This window comes from Lontra canadensis, unplaced genomic scaffold (genome assembly GCF_010015895.1).
Source record: "Lontra canadensis isolate GAN:19392208 unplaced genomic scaffold, GSC_riverotter_1.0 scaffold48, whole genome shotgun sequence".
In the NCBI taxonomy this organism is placed as follows: Eukaryota; Metazoa; Chordata; class Mammalia; order Carnivora; family Mustelidae; genus Lontra; species Lontra canadensis.
The window spans coordinates 14,027,988-14,045,135 of record NW_022631042.1 but is presented as its reverse complement, the minus strand read 5'-3'; the positions used below and the strand labels follow the sequence as shown (position 1 = coordinate 14,045,135).

At 41.3% G+C, this 17,148-nt stretch overlaps 1 protein-coding gene across 6 annotated transcripts in view; it reads right to left on the bottom strand.

Moving 5' to 3' along the window:
* NME8 (NME/NM23 family member 8) overlaps positions 1-16,219 on the bottom strand; it is a 65,012-nt gene extending 48,793 nt beyond the window's left edge. For 2 of the 6 annotated variants that reach the window (XM_032873420.1, XM_032873421.1), the window contains exons 1-6: positions 16,159-16,219; positions 15,701-15,779; positions 14,937-14,976; positions 14,799-14,873; positions 14,515-14,621; positions 2,741-2,812 (exon numbers count right to left, since the gene is read on the bottom strand). In XM_032873420.1, the coding sequence (XP_032729311.1) occupies positions 2,741-2,812; positions 14,515-14,621; positions 14,799-14,873; positions 14,937-14,976; positions 15,701-15,779; positions 16,159-16,160 (375 nt within the window). In that variant the 5' untranslated portion in view covers positions 16,161-16,219. Of the gene's footprint in view, positions 1-2,740; positions 2,813-14,514; positions 14,622-14,798; positions 14,874-14,936; positions 14,977-15,700; positions 15,783-16,158 lie in introns of those variants that run through there. The other 4 variants (XM_032873417.1, XM_032873418.1, XM_032873422.1 and 1 more) reach the window with 4 other exon arrangements.
* Between the last annotated feature and the right edge of the window lie 929 nt (positions 16,220-17,148).

The window sequence follows — 17,148 nt, the reverse complement described above, 5'->3', positions numbered from 1 at the left end:
TCTGGAACACTGAAAATAAATAAATAAAAAAAATTTTTAAAGCATTATTTTTTTAACTGGAAATAGATCATTACCTTCAAAGGGCAATGAGAAGGATCCAGTTGAGAAAGGCTTGAATAAATGCTGCGATCTACTTACCATTTCCCACCAGAAGGAACCTTCCAACAATTTTGGAGACTTTCTAATGTCCCTTGAAAAAGCCCTTCCTGCTGAAACTTGCTGGTTGAACTTGTCGTCAGCTCTGTGAGCTGAGCAATATGAAGAGCCACTGTGGTAATATCCATATAAACAAGTGATGGGCTTGCTGGTGGCTTTGTGGGCACAGACTGAGATTCTTAGATGAATGACTGTGGATATGGAGCAAAGTGGATATGGAGCATGACTGCGTGAGCAACTGGCTGAAAGGTGCCCTGGAGAAAAGTTCACTGGCAGCAGAGGCCAGGATGGAGAGGCCAGGATGTGGGTGGGTTGCCAGGGTCCCTGGGAGGATGGCAGGACAGGGTTTTTCAAAGGGGTTTGAGTCCTCATGCCAAAGTCCTCAGTCATCGATAGGATTGATCTAAAGACCAGTAAATGACAGGGATGAGGTGGGGGAGAGAAGGAGGTTTAGCCAAATTGCTAATTTAGCAAGGAAAAGACCTCTAATTAGCGGGAAAAAAAGTTATTGAAGTAAGAAGAAATAAAGGGAATATAATTCTACTCCTGGCCTTGAGACACACAATCTGAGAAAACAGTCATCACTCTGGGCTCCAAAGAAGTATGTTCTAAGTAAGGACACTTAACCAAAGTCAACGAAATGGAGTAAAGGCTAAAAGCCATAATGAAAGATCTTAGAAAGTGTGCTAATTGCTCGTCTCAATTACAGGAATAACACAGTGAAAGGCTTTGCAAGGTGGTAGAGAATTGGGAGAACTAGTCAGGAAAAAAATATTCTGAGCATGAGAAGGATGAACTATACAGGGCTGGAAGGAAGGGAGGACTTATAGTCCAGGCACGGATTGCAGATAAGACAATGTGGACTGGATGGGCCAGTTAAGGAGGGTGGGTATGGTCTCCTGATCAGAGCTGCCCAACCGGGCAGGGTGATGGTGGTCCCAGAGCTCCAGACTCTACATGACTGTCCCCCTGCCCCGTCTCTCTTCCTCAGTCCCACACTCCTAACTGCTACTAGTCTCCTCACTGTTCCTAATATTAGCCCACCAAGCCTATTTTTGCATGTTACTCACTCTGGTTCCCTAAACTATATCTAGGCCAAGGGTGAGAAAACAATGACCCAGCACAGAGACTATATTTTGCCAAAGTTGAAAATACTATCTGGCCCTTTATCAAAAGAGCTGGATGACCCCTCACCTAAATCACCAAATTCTACATGTCCGATTTAGAGCAAAATCTGCAATGCAATTTTTAAAACTCAATTAACCCAGTAATTCAATTCCTTGAAATTGTTGCAAAGTCATTATTTCATAGAAGCAAAATGTTCTATCCAAGAAGTGTTTTTAAAATAATGATTTCTAGGGATGCCTGGAAGGCTCAGTCAGTTAAGCATCTGCCTATGGCTAGGGTCATGATCTTAGGGTCCTGGGATTGAGTCTCACATTGGGCTCCCTGCTGCTCCCCCTACTTATGTTCTCTCTCTCTCTGACAAAGAGATAAATAAATCTTAAAAATTTTTTAAATAAAATAAAGTAATGATTTCCAGTACAAAAAAATAATGATCCAAGTATCCAATAGTAAAAGAAAAGCCCAAGCCCTGTCTGGGAAGCCTTTCCTTACTATACCCAACTCTCTAGCTCTATAGAGCAGCTACACTCTGTGTCACATAGCTTTGAAATGTAAATACCCTCCTTCTGGAAAATAGCACTTATTATGTCTTCCTGATTATGAAGATTGTATATTCATCACAGAATTTGGGGAAAACATAAAAAAAGTATCAAGAAAAAAACTTAACTACTATATCCTTTCCCCATATACAGAAAGCTACTACTGATAATCTGGGAACTGCTCTTCCTCTCTTCTTTCTACACATTTGTACATGCAGAGACAGGAGGAACAGATATTACTAATAGTAATCAGACAGCTATGTCCTTGTATTAGCATGCATGAATACTTAGAACCAATTCTCTGCTACTGAGTAGTGAAGAAATTTCCAACTTTTCACTCCCGTAAATAACAACTCATCACACAAATCTCTGATTATTTCCTCAGAAAAGCTAAATACCATTTTATTTTTCTTTTCTCTGATCAATTCAGTGCATGATTGTCTAACCTCCTCAACCCATTACATGCTCCTAGAGGACAAGTTATGAAATATATTAATAGACAATTATCATATGGTTTCATTTATTTGTGGAGCATAACAAATAACATGGAGGACATGGAGAGATGGAAAGGAGAAGGGAGTTGAGGGAAATTGGAGGGGGAGATGAACTATGAGAGACTATGAGAGACTCAGAAAAACAATCTGAGGGTTTTGAAGGGACGGCGGGTGGGAGGTTGGGGAAGCCTGGTGGTGGGTATTAAGGAGGGCACGTATTGCATGGAGCACTGGGTGTGGTGCAAAAAATGAATTCTGTTACACTGAAAAGAAATTAAATTTTAAAAAATAGACAAGCAAAGATAAGGCAAAAGAAATCTATGATTACTACAATCAGAAAATAGTTCCATGGTAATTTTACAATGCTACTTGCTATTTAACTGTAAATTAGAATCTGATCACATATTTGAGGTGATATATACTTACAACACTGAAGAGAAAAACAGGTTCACATTTATCTCTAAATGGCTGCAAAGTCACAATGTTGTCAGCTTCTGCCTGAAAAAAATATAAAAATTTCATATAATAATAGAGGAAACTATACCCAGATCACTACATACACTATGCTGAAAAAATGCAGATCACATAAAATTTTTATTTTTATGTTTACTATACTGTTTTCTGAGTATGTTATTAATTGTTCTAAGGATCCAATTGCATACACTGGAGATTCCGGCCATGCATCATTTGGCCTCAAACTTACTTCTCACTGTTCACCTTTGTGGTACCCAAACCTGCCACTAAACTTACCTACTTCTGGTTTCCCACACTTTCCCCCCTCCTTACCTGCTCTTGTCCTTCCTTTTCCAACCCAGGTCAAGTTTCCCTTCTCCAATAACTGTCTTGCTCCCTCCTACTGTATATCCTCTCCTGCTCCACATGGAACTTTAACTGCCCTTCCCTTGGGGACTCCATTGTCCCTTTCAGTATCGTACCACCATCATATGGGCCTATCTCACTTCCTTTTTTCTTTAAGTAGGCTCCGTGCTGAGCATGGAGCCCAACATGGGGCTTGAACTCACAACCCTGAGATCAAGACCTGAGCTGAGATCAAGAGCTGGACACTTAGCCAACTGAGCAGCCCAGGCAAGGCACCCCCCATCTCACTTCTTGTGATCAGATCTATGATGTTTCATATTCCCCTTTGCATGTCACCCTCCTTCTGCATTAGTCATGGGGCCATACTTATATAAAAATTTGAGAGAAAGTAGGCTCCAAAGGAAAAAAAATTAAAATTAAAAAAAAGAAGCTTATCTTATATGCATCTTGAATGAACTGTCTGTCAAATTTCAAGGCCTTTTTTTTTTTTAATGTTTGTAATTTTCTTAAATTTTTCTCACAAATTTCAAGTTGTCCTGGTGGGAGCTAAGATGGTAGGTAGTAGGCAGACCCTAGGTTTGCCTCATCCCTTGAACACAGCCAGATAAATATCAAGTCATCCTGCATACCCAAGAAATCCAGCTGAGGACTGACAGAACAAACTGCACAACTAGAGAGAAAGAGAGGAGGCTACACTGCAGAAAGTAGGAGGTGCAGAGATGTGATCTGGGGGAAAAAATGATCACAGGTGCTGCAAAAGGTCTTGGTCTTGGACAGAGGAGAGAAAAAGACAGAGGAGCACACAGGGGGTCACACAGGGAGAACACTTCCCCAAAACCACTGGCTGGGAAATGAGAGAGGCTGATTTTTTTGAGTTTTACAGCCAGGAGGGCTCAAAGACTAGAGTTTTAGAGGTCCGTGCTGTGGCTGGAATAGAGCCCGAGGGCGCTGCAGTTTTCCTGTAGAGAAGGGAAGCAGGTCACCCAGGGACCCACAGCATGATCCACGGATCACCTGAGACATACCAGGAGAGAAAGATCCCCCTTCTTGGAGCATTGCCTATCCTGGGCATTGCCTATCCTGGGACAAAAGAACCAGCAGGCACCATTTCCCTCCCCCACCCATCAGCATGGTGCAGAGACACCTGCTGAGGGCAGCTAATGTGGGCACTGGCTCTTCTGTGTGCTTTGCCCCAGGCCCCAAGCTTGTGAGTCCTTCTGGGTCAAACCATCAATCCAGTGTGGCAAGACCCTTCCCCAGAAGACCAGTGCAGGTCCCCGTCACACCATGTCCCTAAAGTTTGGAGTTTTAAAACTCAGCCAGCCTGGCTGGGATATAACCCAAAGTGCACTGCACTGGTCCAAGCAGGCAAGCAACCCAGACACAGTGTAAGCAGTGAGTTGAAAAACACCCAGGACACATGGGGGAAATTATTGCTCTTCTGGGAGGGCTACCCTGACAGTAGTGAGCATGAACTCTCCTCCTCAGGGACAAAGGAGCTGGCTAGTTCCCCTGTCTCTCAGCATAACCCATCATCAGTAAACAGTTGTGCTAACACTGGCTGCCTAAATTGCTTACACCCAGCCCTACCCCCTACATTCTGCTGCTACTGCTTTCTTGAGCAAGTGCGCCTGAGAACAAGGGCAGCAGGTCCCTCCCCAGAAGACTAGCACAACCCCCCCTCCCCAACACACACACACACACACATACACACACTACTACTGACCACAGATTCTGCAAAGCTTCAGCTCCAGTGGAGCCTCAGGTCTCTTTTAACAAGCAGACCGGAGCACACCTAGTTAAAACTCACCACACTCTGACCAGGATCCAAACACTCCTCACTGCAGGCTAAGAGAGCCTTTGCAGACAGCTGACCTGAGGGAAAGAGCAGCCATAAAACAGCATCTGAGTGCACACAGCATATACCAGAGTCACTTCCTGAGACACCAGTCCTGAACACTGTATGGCCCCCTTCTTCATAAAGCCATTACTCATAGGGGCTGGAAACAAAATGAGCTTTTCTAACACACCAAAGACGGAAACCTAGACAAAATGTCAAGACAGAGGAATTTATCCCAAAAGAAAGAAAAAGAAAAGGTCACAGCTAGGGATCTAGTTGAAACAGGTATAAGCAATATGCCTGACCCACAATTTAAAGCAACAATCATAAAGATACGAGCTGGCCTTCAGAAAAGCACAGAACCCATCAGGGAGTCCCTTACCACAGAGATAAAAGAGCTTAAAACCTATCAGCCCAAAATGACAAACCCAAGAACTGAGATTCAAAACTGACTGGACGTAATGACCACAAGGATGGAAGAAGCAGAGGAATGAATAAATGATACAGAGGATAGAATTAAGGAAAATAATGAAGCTGATCAAAAGAGGGAAAGAAAAATCTTGGATCATGGAAGCATGATCCCGTGATGCCATGAAAAATAATAACATTCATACCAAAGGAATCCAGAAGGGGGCAGAAGGTTTATTTGAGGAATAATAGCTGAAAACATCCATAATCTGGGGATGGATACAGACTTACAGATCCGGGAGGCACAGAGAATTCCCATCAAAATCAATAAAAATAAGCCAACACCGAGACATATTGTAGTTCGATCTGCAAAATATAAAGAAAAAAATCCTAAAAGCAACAAGACAAAAGAAATCCCTAACTTATAAGGGAAGACAACAACAACAAAAAAAAAGTTAGCAGCAGACCTACCACAGAAATTTGTCAGGCCAAAATAAAGTGGCATGATATACACAATGTACTGAATGAGAAAAATCTGCAGCCAAGAATGTACTATCCAGCAAGATTATCAATCAGAATAGAAGGAGAATTTCCCAGACAAATGAAAACCAAAGGAGTTCATGACTGCTAAATCAGCCCTGCAAGAAATATTAAAGGGGACTCTTTGAGTAGGGAAGAAAGACCAAAAGCAACAAAAACTAGAAAGGAATACAGGAAATCTTCAGAAGCAAGGACAAAACAAATAATAAAATGACACTAAATTTATATCTATTAATAATTACCATGAATGCAAATGAATTAAATATTCCAATCAAAAACAATAGGGTGTTAGAATGGATAAAAAACAAGAGACTCATTTTAGACCTAAAGACACCTGCAGATATAAAGTGAGGAGATGGAGAAATATCTGTCATGCTAATGGAAGTCAAAAGAAAGCCAGAGTAGCAATACTTCTATCAGACAAATTAGATTTTAAACCAAAGACTGTAATAAGAAATGAAGAAGGACACTATAGCATAATAAAAGGGTCTATCCAACAGTAAGATCTAACAATTATAAATATTCATGCTCCTAATTTGGGAGCAGCCAATTCTACCACTCAGTTAATAACCAAAGTAAAGATACACATTGACAATAATACAATTAACAGTAGAGGACTTTAACACCCCGCTCACAGCAATAGATAGATCATCTAAGCAGAAGATCATCAAGAAAACAAGGGCTTTGAATGACACACTGGACCAGATGGGACTTCACAGATATATTCAAAACGTTTCATCCTAAAACAGCAGAATACACATTTCTTTCTTGTGCACATGGGACATTCTCCTGAACAGATCATATACCAGGTCACAAATCAGGCCTCTGCAAGTACAAAATGACTGAGCTCATACAGTGCATATTTTCTGACCACAACACTATGAAACTTGAAGTCAAGCCCAAGAAAAAATTGGGAAAGATGACAAATACATGCAGGTTTAAGATCATCCTACTATAAAATGAATGGCTTACCCAGGAAATTAAAGAAGAAATTTAAAAATACGTGGAAGCAAATGAAAATGAAAACGTCTCAAAACCTTTGAGATGTAGCAAAAGAGGTTATTAAAAGGAAATATATAGCACTACAGACTACCTCACGAAGCAAGAAAAATCTCAAATACACAACCCAACTTTACACCTAAAGAAGCAAGAAAAAGAGTAAGAAATGAAGCCGATAGTCAGCAGAAAAAAGGAAATAATAAAGAATAGAGCAGAAATAAACGATATAGAAACAAACAAAAGACCAGTAGGACAGATCAACGAAACCTGGAGCCAGTTCTTTGAAAAAATTAATAAAATTGATAAACCCCAGCCAGATTCACCAAAAAATAAAAAAGAAAGGACTCAAATAAACAAAATTATGAAAGAGGAGAAATCACAACCCCCACCACAGAAATACAATCATAAGAGAATATTATGAAAAATTATATGCCAAAAAATTGGGCAATCTGAAAGAAATGGATAAATTCTTAGAAACATATAAACTATCAAAACTAAAACAGGAAGAAATAGAAAACTTGAACAGACAAGACCCATAAACAGCAAAGAAATTGAATCAGTAATCAAAAATCTCCCAACAAACAAAAGTTCAGAGCCAGACATCTTCACAGGGGAATTCTACCAAACAATTAAAAAAGAGTTAATACCATTCTTCTCAAACTATTCCAAAAAACAGAAATGAAAGGAAAAGTTCCAAAATCATTCTTTGAGGCCACCATTACCATGATTCCAAAACCAGACAAAGACCCCACTAAAAAGGGGAACCCAGGACAATATCCCTTATGAACATGTATGCAAAAAATCTGAACAAAATACTAGCAAATGGAATCTAATAGTACTTTAAAAGAATACCATGATCAAATGGGATTTATTCCTGGGTTGCAAGGATGGTTCAATATTCACAAAGCAATCAACATGATATACCACATTAATAAAAGAAAGGAAAAGAACCATAAGATTCTCTCAATAGATGAAGAAAAAGCACCTGACAAACCATTGAATCTTGATTTAAAAAAAAAAAAAAGAAAAAAAACCTCAACAAAGTAGGAATAAAGGCCTATTCAAATTTATGATTTTTCTCTTTATGACACTGGGGCACCTGGGTGGCTCAGCTGGTTAATCATCTTCCTTCTGCTCAAGTCATAATTCTCGGGTCCTGGGATTGAGCCTCGCAGTGAGCTTCCTGTTCTTTCTTGCTCTCTCGCTCTCTTGCTCTCTCTCTCAAATAAATAAATAAAATCTCCTTAAAAATCATAAAAGCCATACACAAAACAACCCCACAGCTAATATCCTCAATGGGGAAAACCTGAGAGCTTTTCCTCTAGGTCAAGAACAACACAGGGATGTCCACTCTCACCACTGTTATTTAACATGGCATTGGAAGTCCTAACTTTGCAATCAGACAACAAAAAGAAATAAAAGTCATCCAAATTGGCAAGAAATAAGTCACTTTCACTATTCACAGATGACATGATACTCTTAGTAAAAAACCCCAAAGACACCACCAAAAAATTGCTAGAACTGATGCACAAATTCAGTTAAGTCGCAGAATACAAAGCCAACATACAAAAATCTGTTGCATTTCTATACACCAAAAATGAAGTACCAGAAAAGTGAAATCAAGGAATCGATCCTATTTTAATTGCACCAAAAAACATAACATATCTAGGAATAAACCTAACCAAAGAGGTAAAAGATACTATTCTGAAAACTACAGAACACTTATGAAAGAAATTAAAGGTGACACAGAGAAATGGAACAACATCCCATGCCCATGGATTGGAAAAAACAAATATTGTTAAAATGTCTATACCACCCAAAGCAATCTATACATTTAATGCAATCTCAATGAAATACCACCAGCATTCTTCACACAGCTAAAACAAACAATCCTAAAATTTGTATGGAATCACCACAAAAGACCCCAGACAGCCAAAGCAAGCTTGAAAAAGAAAAGCAAAGCTGGAGGCATCACAATTTCAGACTTTAAATTACTTTACAAAGCTGTAGTGATCAAGACAGTATGGTACAGGCACAAAAGCAGACAAATAGATCAATGGAACAGAATAGAAAACCCAGAAATGGACCCACAACTCTATGGTCAACTAATCTTCAACAAAGTAGGAAAGAATATCTGAAGGAAAAAAGACAAATGGTGTTGGGAGAACTGGACAAGCAGCATGCAAAAGAATGAGACTGGACCACTTTCTTACATCATACACAAAAATAAATTAAAAATGGATGAAAGACAGGAAATCGTCAAAATCATAGAGAAGAACAAAGAGGCAGCAACCTCTTTGACACTGGCTATAGCATCTTCTTATACATCTCCAGGGACAAGAGAAACAAAAGCAAAATGAAATATTGGGACTACATCAAGATAAAAAGCTTATGTATAGCAAAGGAAACAATCATCAAAACTAAAAGGTAACCTACGAAATGGGAGAAGATATTTGCAATTGACATATCTGTTAAAGGGCTAGTATCAAAAATCTATAAAGAACTTGTCAAACTCAACATCCAAAAAATATATAATCTGGTAAAGACATGTGCAGAAGATATGAACTGATGTTTCTCCAAAGAAAATCTACAAATGGGCCAACAGACACATGAAAAGAAGCTCAACATCACCATTACCAAGGAAATAAAAATCAAAACCACAATGAGCTATCATGTCATGAATGGCTGAAATTGACAACATAGAAAACAACAGATGTTGATGAGGATGTGGAGAAAAGGGAACCCTCTTACACTGTTGGTGGGAATGCAGATTGGGCAGCCACTCTGGAAAACAGCACGGAGGTTCCTAAGAACTTAAAACTAGAATTAAGTTACCCTACAATTCAGCAATGTACTACTAGGTACTCACCCAAAGGATACAAAAATACTGATCTGAAGGGATACACACAACCCAAAGTTTACAGCAGTATTATCAACAACAGCCAAATTCTGGAAAGAGCCAAATGTCCATCAACCAATAAATGGATAAAGAAGTTATACACAATGGAATATTACTAGGCCATAAAAAAGAATGAAATCCTGGGGCACCTGGGTGGCTCAGTTGGTTAAACATCTCACCTTTGGTTCAGGTCATGATCCCAGAGTCCTGGGATCAAGCTCTGCATTGAGCTCCTTGCTCATGGGGGGGGGGGGGCCTTCTACTCCCTCTCCCTCTGCCCCCACCCACCCCCCCTTGTTTGTGCTCTTTCTCTCAAATAAAGTCTTTTTTTTTAAAAATGGAATCTTGCCATGTGCAACAACATGGCTAGAAGTAGAGAGTATTTTTTTAAGATTTATTTATTTATTTGACAGACAGAGAGAGAGAGCAATGAAGGGGAGAGGGGACAAGGGAGAGAGAGAATTTCAAGCAAACCCCCACTGAGAGCAGAGTCCAAATCTGGCTTGATCTCACGACCCTGAGATCATGACCTGTGAAATCAAGAGTCCGGTGCTTAACAAACTGAGCCACCCAGACACCCCAAGGCAAGACAGTATCATGCTAAGCAAAGGAAGTCAGTCAGAGAAAGACAAATACCATATGATTTCACTTGTATGTGGAATTTAAGAAACAAAACAGATGAACATAGGAGGGAAAAGGAGAGAGAGGCAAACCATAAAACAGACTCAACTATAGAGAACAAACTGAGGGTTGCTGGAGGGTTGGTGGCAGGGCGATGGGCCAGATAGGTGACGGATATTAAGAAGGGCACCTGACAACACCTGGTGCTGTCTGTAAGTGATGAATCAGTAAATCCTACACCCAAAACTATATATTACACTTATGTTAACTAACTAAAATTTCTTTTCTTTTTTTTTTAAGATATTATTTATTTGAGAGAGAGGGAGAAGCAGACTCCCTGCTGAGTGGAGAGCCCAATGCGGGGCTTGATCCTAGGACCCTGAGATGGTGACAATTGACTGAGCCACCCAGGACCCCCAACTAACTAGAATTTAAATATGAACTTGGGGGGAAAAAAAACAAATATCAAGTTGTCCTACACTGATTATAAACAATTATATACTTAATAATAGTGTATTCCTCAACATTAATATAGCATCCTTTGGGCCAGCTGTCAGAAAGAGATTACTTGGTAGGGTCTTCTCTAAGAGACAGTTTTTGCAACCTAAGGCAATTGTTTTCAAACTGGCATTTCTGGAGGTAACCACTGTAAGGAAGCCAAGAGAAGGTCCCTCAGCCCTGTCAGCCAGAGGAGCTGTGTTATAATCTCTCTCTCTCTCTTTTTTTATGCACATTGGATTCTACATGGCTTTTTTTTTTCTTTTTTTTTTCAAGCTTCCATAGTTTAGGGGAAAAAAAGGAAGGAGGGGAAAGGTACTAATCTATAATATTTAAGGACATAAGTTAAAGTATATATTTAAAAGTAGTCTAGGCATCATCATTACAATGTTTATACTATAATAAAGTATTAACACTTAGAGCACTTAATAATATTATACAAGAACTGCAATAAAGAATATTCACTGAAATTTTATATGTATAGGTACAATGTTAATACAAGTCTTCAAGGGGCGCCTGGGTGGCTCAGTGGGTTAAAGCCTCTGCCTTCGGCTCAGGTCCTGGGATCGATCCCCGCATCGGGCTCTCTGCTCATCGGGGAGCCTGCTTCCTCCTCTCTTTCTCTGCCTGCCTCTCTGCCTACTTGTGATCTCTGTCTGTCAAATAAATAAACAAAATCTTAAAAAAAAAAAATACAAGTGTTCAAGTCTTCACGTAACAACAAAAAAATTATACTGGCCACTTGGCCTGGGGCGATTTCAACCTCATAGGCTGCTCCCAATGGAGGTTTTGAGATTAAATGCATTTTTATCATCCTTTATGGACAGGCCACAGCAAAAAAACAGCATCAATTTATACAAATGTGCTATTGTTGAGTGCAGTCAAACATGACCAGAGAAACCATTCAGGGAGGCACAAAATTCTTTGTTCTTAAATTCAACAGATGCTAGTTTTATGGAGAGTAATATGAACATATTTTGGGAAGAACTTACTAGCACTTCCCAGGGGGATGGCTATAGTAACAGAAAAGATTCCTTGTGGAGTCAACTGAGGAATTCTGTCCCACTGGGGTACTACTGGGAGGACAGTCGGAAGTCACTGGGCTGAGAGAGAGCACCATTAAGACCTACATCCTCACAGAGCTCTGAGGTGAGCTAAATAGGGTGTCCATACATCATGCGCTCTAATTCCCCTTCCACACCCACCCCTCCAGCACCACAGCAGTGCCTGGCCTGCACATCATATCCAGGTTTACAAAGAGGGATTTAATGCCTCTAAAGCACTTGGGAACACAGCATCAAGTTACACCTGCTCAGTCTCTAAGGACTGCTTGCCTTACCTTCCTATGCCCATGTTCCCTTCCAGGTAGCCTGACAGGGGTGCAGGGAGCCTACCTTTTTGTTGGTCTCTCCCCACTGACCTCATTTCCCTTTTAGACACTGGAGTTTTCCCATGGCTCCTAGCCCATGAACTTGCACTCCTGCCACTCCCAGACGAAGTTCCCTTATGCCAACTGCCAGGACTCAAAAGAATTTTCTACCTTAATTCTCAATCCATTTGCCAACTGTTAGAGCCTCCTGATATGGTTTCTCAACTTCTATACCAACTCTGTGTCTATCTGGCAATCTCCATTAGGCCCCATTCTGTGTCCTCTGAACTCCATTTATCCTCCCTGCCAAGGATGGAGTCTCAAATCATATTCCAGATCCATTCTGGTGGCTCAGAATGAAGCAGCCTGTTAACAGATGGTCGCCCTTTCAAAAACTGAAACACTCTTACTTCAGAAGACAAAGTCAGCCTCTGGATAAAAAGATTTAACAATTGTAGGGACGCCTGGGTGGCTCAGTACGTTAAGTGTCTGTCTTCAGCTCAGGTCCTGATCCCAGAGCCCTGGGACCAAATGCTGAATAAGCTCCTTGCTCCACAGGGAACCTGCTTCTCCCTCTGCCTGCTGCTTCCCCTGCCTGTGCACTCACTCTCTCTCTCTGACAAATACATAAAATCTTTAAAAGAGAAAAAAAAAAGATTTAACAATTGTATACAGCCACCTACTCTCTTGCAGAGAAAAAATAATGAGGTGAGTTTTCTAAGCCTTAGGCTGCTTAACTGTAACCATGAACTAAGGAAAAGTAGTCCTATAAAGTATGTAAAGGCACCTGGGTGGCTCAGTGGGTTAAGCCTCTGCCTTCAGCTCAGGGCATGATCTCAGGGTTCTGGGATCGAGCCCCACATCGGGCTTTCTGCTCAGCAGGGAGCCCGCTTCCCCCCCCACCGCCTGCCTCTCTGCCTACTTGTGATATCTGTCTGTCAAATAAATAAATCAAATCTTTAAAAAAAAAAAAAAAAAGGAATGTCCAGAAGAGGACGGACAGTCAAGTTAAGGTCAACAAACAAACTCATCCCACGGTCTGGGTTGGGAAGGGTCACAGAGAGATTATACACATGAAAACCTGCAAGGGGCTGAGGTTTCATGTTTGCATTAGGGACTATGCATTTTAGGTGTAAGGAGTAGAGATATGAAATCAGTTATCGCTTCTGCACCTTAGTTCTAGCTGGTTTGGAGCTGCTTCTGCCCAACAGAAATAGAATATTGGCTACACATATTTTTTTAAATTCTGTGGTTCTAGTAATAACAGTTAAAGGCTAAAAAGAAACAGGTGAGAATAATGTAAAAATATATTTTACTTAGTCCAAAATACAGTCATTTCAACAAGTAATCACTGTAAAAGACTATTAATGAGATAATTCATTTTCTTTTTTTCACACTAAATCTTCAAAATCTGGTGTGTATTTTACATTTAGAGTACATCTCAATTTATGGGCTAAATTTGAATCAGAAATCACTTATTTGTAATTTGATTTTATAAAATGTATAGTCCAAAAAAGTAGATGCACATACCAAGTTGTCCCAAACAACTTAAAAAGTTTCAGAATTCCTGAATTGGTTATCAGTTTTTAAATTTAAATTTAAATTAATTAAAGTTAAAAATTCAGTTCCTCAGTGTCACCAGCCACATCTCAAGTGCTCAAAAGCCATTTTCGTCTAGTGGCCACCGTATCAGACAACAAAGCTCTAAGCAGATGGCAACCTGATGTGGACAAACTGAATAATCAATACAACGAAGCCCAGAAAGTTTAGCCATAATATTTTAATCCCTCGTCACATCTCGGTGACAAGGGAAGGGAAAATTACTACCACTGGAAAACTGGTAACTGGGTTAAGTGCCCAGAGACCCTCCCAATGCTATCCAGTAAACAGCATTTACAGCCCAGATTCTAAAAGACACACACTGAGCAGTCAAGTGAAAAAAAAACAGATCAACAGACAGGCATTCATATGTATACTTTCTGATGTTCTCAATCATAGTAAACAACCTCAACACGGTGGGAGACAGGATAAAAATCGTGATGGTTCTCAGATCCGGTAGAACTAGACATGCAGTAAAACTGCCAAGTAAATATTGTCCATGTTTGAAGAGTTGGCAGGTTGTTTAAAATAAGACAATCCTTAAAGACAATATTTAAACACTTGGAAATATCAGGAAAATAACCGTTTACTGGAAATGAAATCCTTACTACAGCAAAATGCAGAAGTTCGTCTTCGTTCAGCTCATTTTTCAATTTTCTGAATAAAGTTTGCATTGCTTTGCAAGGTCCACACCAGGCTTGGTAAACGTCGATCACTAGAAGATAATATTTATGAAAAAACAGAGTCAAAGAATCTGGAATAGCAGCTCATGCCAACGCCACACGCGGCAGATGAAGCAGGTTTTTACACTCTTAGTGGGGAGGTGCACTCTGTGGGGGCGGGGCAGGCTTGAGGTTCCCAAATGGACGGAAACCCAGGAGAACCCCAGTACCTGTTAGGCCTTTGTTCTGCAACATCTCATCCCACAGGCTTTGAGTATTGACGACTGCCTGCAAAAAGGAGGCCGCTGTCAAGGGTCTTCAAGCGCCAACGCCCCAAGTAAAGACTGTTGTTGGTAGGTCATGCTCACCTGTAACTGGACCTCTCGCTTTTTGCCCGCCATTTATCCCCTGTCATGGGAAAAAGGGAAGACAGATAGAAAACGTTTAAGATGAAATTTAAATGTTATTCCCTACACATTCAAGCAGTATCTTAATGCCCCACAGAATATCTCCTTCGACGGTATCAGAATATACACTCCCCCCATTTCTAGGGAGAGAGGAGCCCAGGTCGCTGAGGGATTCCTCAGGGGGCTCTGCCCTGTTATCTTCCTCTCCCAGTAACCCTGGGGCAAGGTAAGAATGTTGCAAGGTACAGTTCCTTACAAAGTTTTCTTTTCCTGAAGTTTCACGGGGTGTTCTTTTTTCATTTGCACACGTGTTAATTGTCTGTGACCAGCTCATGGATCCTCCTCGGGTCCCTCTCCACGGAGGTTTAATGAGTAGAACAAGACCCTAGGGTGGTCTTGAGCAAGCTCATCACGAACGATCCGCAGAGTTAAGTTAGTGAGGCCCTAACGGCCCATTCCGGGGGGTCGGGGACGCTCAGTGTGGTGGCCCGCGCGCGTGACAGCGGGCCTAGCACAAAACAAAGGAGTTATTCGGGACGACAAAACAAAGTCCATCCCGGGTAAAGGTGCTGGATTCTCCAACAAGCTTAGCACAGAGCAGGTGCTCCTCCAAGCTACACCCCGACGTTTACAAGAACGAGAGAGAAGAGGCCCCCGAGGAGCCAAACCAGCCCCTGGATGAGGCCTGAGGCCTTTGTGAGCACGGATCCAAGATGTCCGAGTACCTGGGCGCGGAGCAGGTAAAAACCTAACGGTCTGGACGTCGGTCCACGCTGGTCCCGGGAAAGAGACAGAAGGAGGACCCTGGAACGGACATCAGGAGAAGGGGCCAACGTCCGCGGCCGCCCCACCCACACCACGAGCCTGGCCCTCCCCCGCGGGGGCGGTGCCTCCAGGCTCCCCAAGCCCCAGGGCGCAGGTCCAGGTGACCTCTAAGAGCTAGAGTCCGGCTGCTCTTCCCGCGCAAGGGCTGGAGGGGGGGGGGGTGTGGGTGTGGGTGTGTGTGTGTGTGTGTGTGTGTGTGTGTAGGGGATGGAAGGGATGGGGGATGGGGGTGGGAGAGATAGGGGATGGGGGGTAGGGTTGGGAGGGATGGGGGGGGATGGGGGGGATGGGGGGGGATGGGGGGGATGGGGGGGTGGGTGGGAGGGGTGGGGTTGTCCGCTGCCTGGAGCCCCTGTACATCTCTGCTCAGTGCCGGACAGCCCCCTATGCTACGGGTGCGTTTGCCACCTGCAGGTTGACAGAAGCTCTCCTGGACTGGTGACAACAGACATAATCACTGGTGTGCTGGTAGATGTTAACAACTAGCTCTCTTGGAAATTACTACGAATCATGATAAATTTTACTGGCATAAATAAGAACAATGTGGGACAACAAGTAACAAATAATTATAAAGCGTACAATATTCTGTTGCAAATTCCTCAAAGCCAATAGATTTTTACAGAATGTTTTCACTGATTTTTGCCGGGGTCTAGCATTCATAGCCAATTCATAAATGCAATTCATTCACGACTTGCCAGATTCCAAACATGAATAAATGCTTGGCCACGTTCACCATTAAAATCATGTTAAATACAAAAACATGTCTAAATACCGGTTTTCATAGTTTTATCTCCTTACCATGAGTTGTTTCAAAAAGTAGTAATTTTCTCACTGCTCTAAAATAGCACTGTAATCTTGAACAAAGAGATAATGTTGATTATGTTTTAAAATATATGTTAGATAGCAAAATACTGATGAGGGCATGTCCTCAAATTTGAAACACTTTCTTTTTGCGAAATAAAAATAAGCTTTCCCATGAGAGAACCACTGAAAGTCTATGTGGGAAAAATATTTTCATAGGTACTCTCTATTGCGAAGATTCTCCTATTTTATGATCATGATTTTTTATTATTATTTTAATAAAATTAACAGCTTGGGTGTAATGTGACACGTATAAAATGGCCTAATCTCAGCTGATCTAGATTGATGACATGCTTGTTTCCCAAGCTTCTTGGAGCACCGTAGTGACTTCTTGGCCAACACTACAGAGTATATGAAGTAAGTATAAATGATATTCTGCAACTGTGGGTCCATGAGTGGTTTTAGAGTGGACATGTGAGCCTGTCATCATCATTCAGGAATACTAATTGGATTTAGGATTTGCTAAAACTCAGGAGTTAAAGGGGAA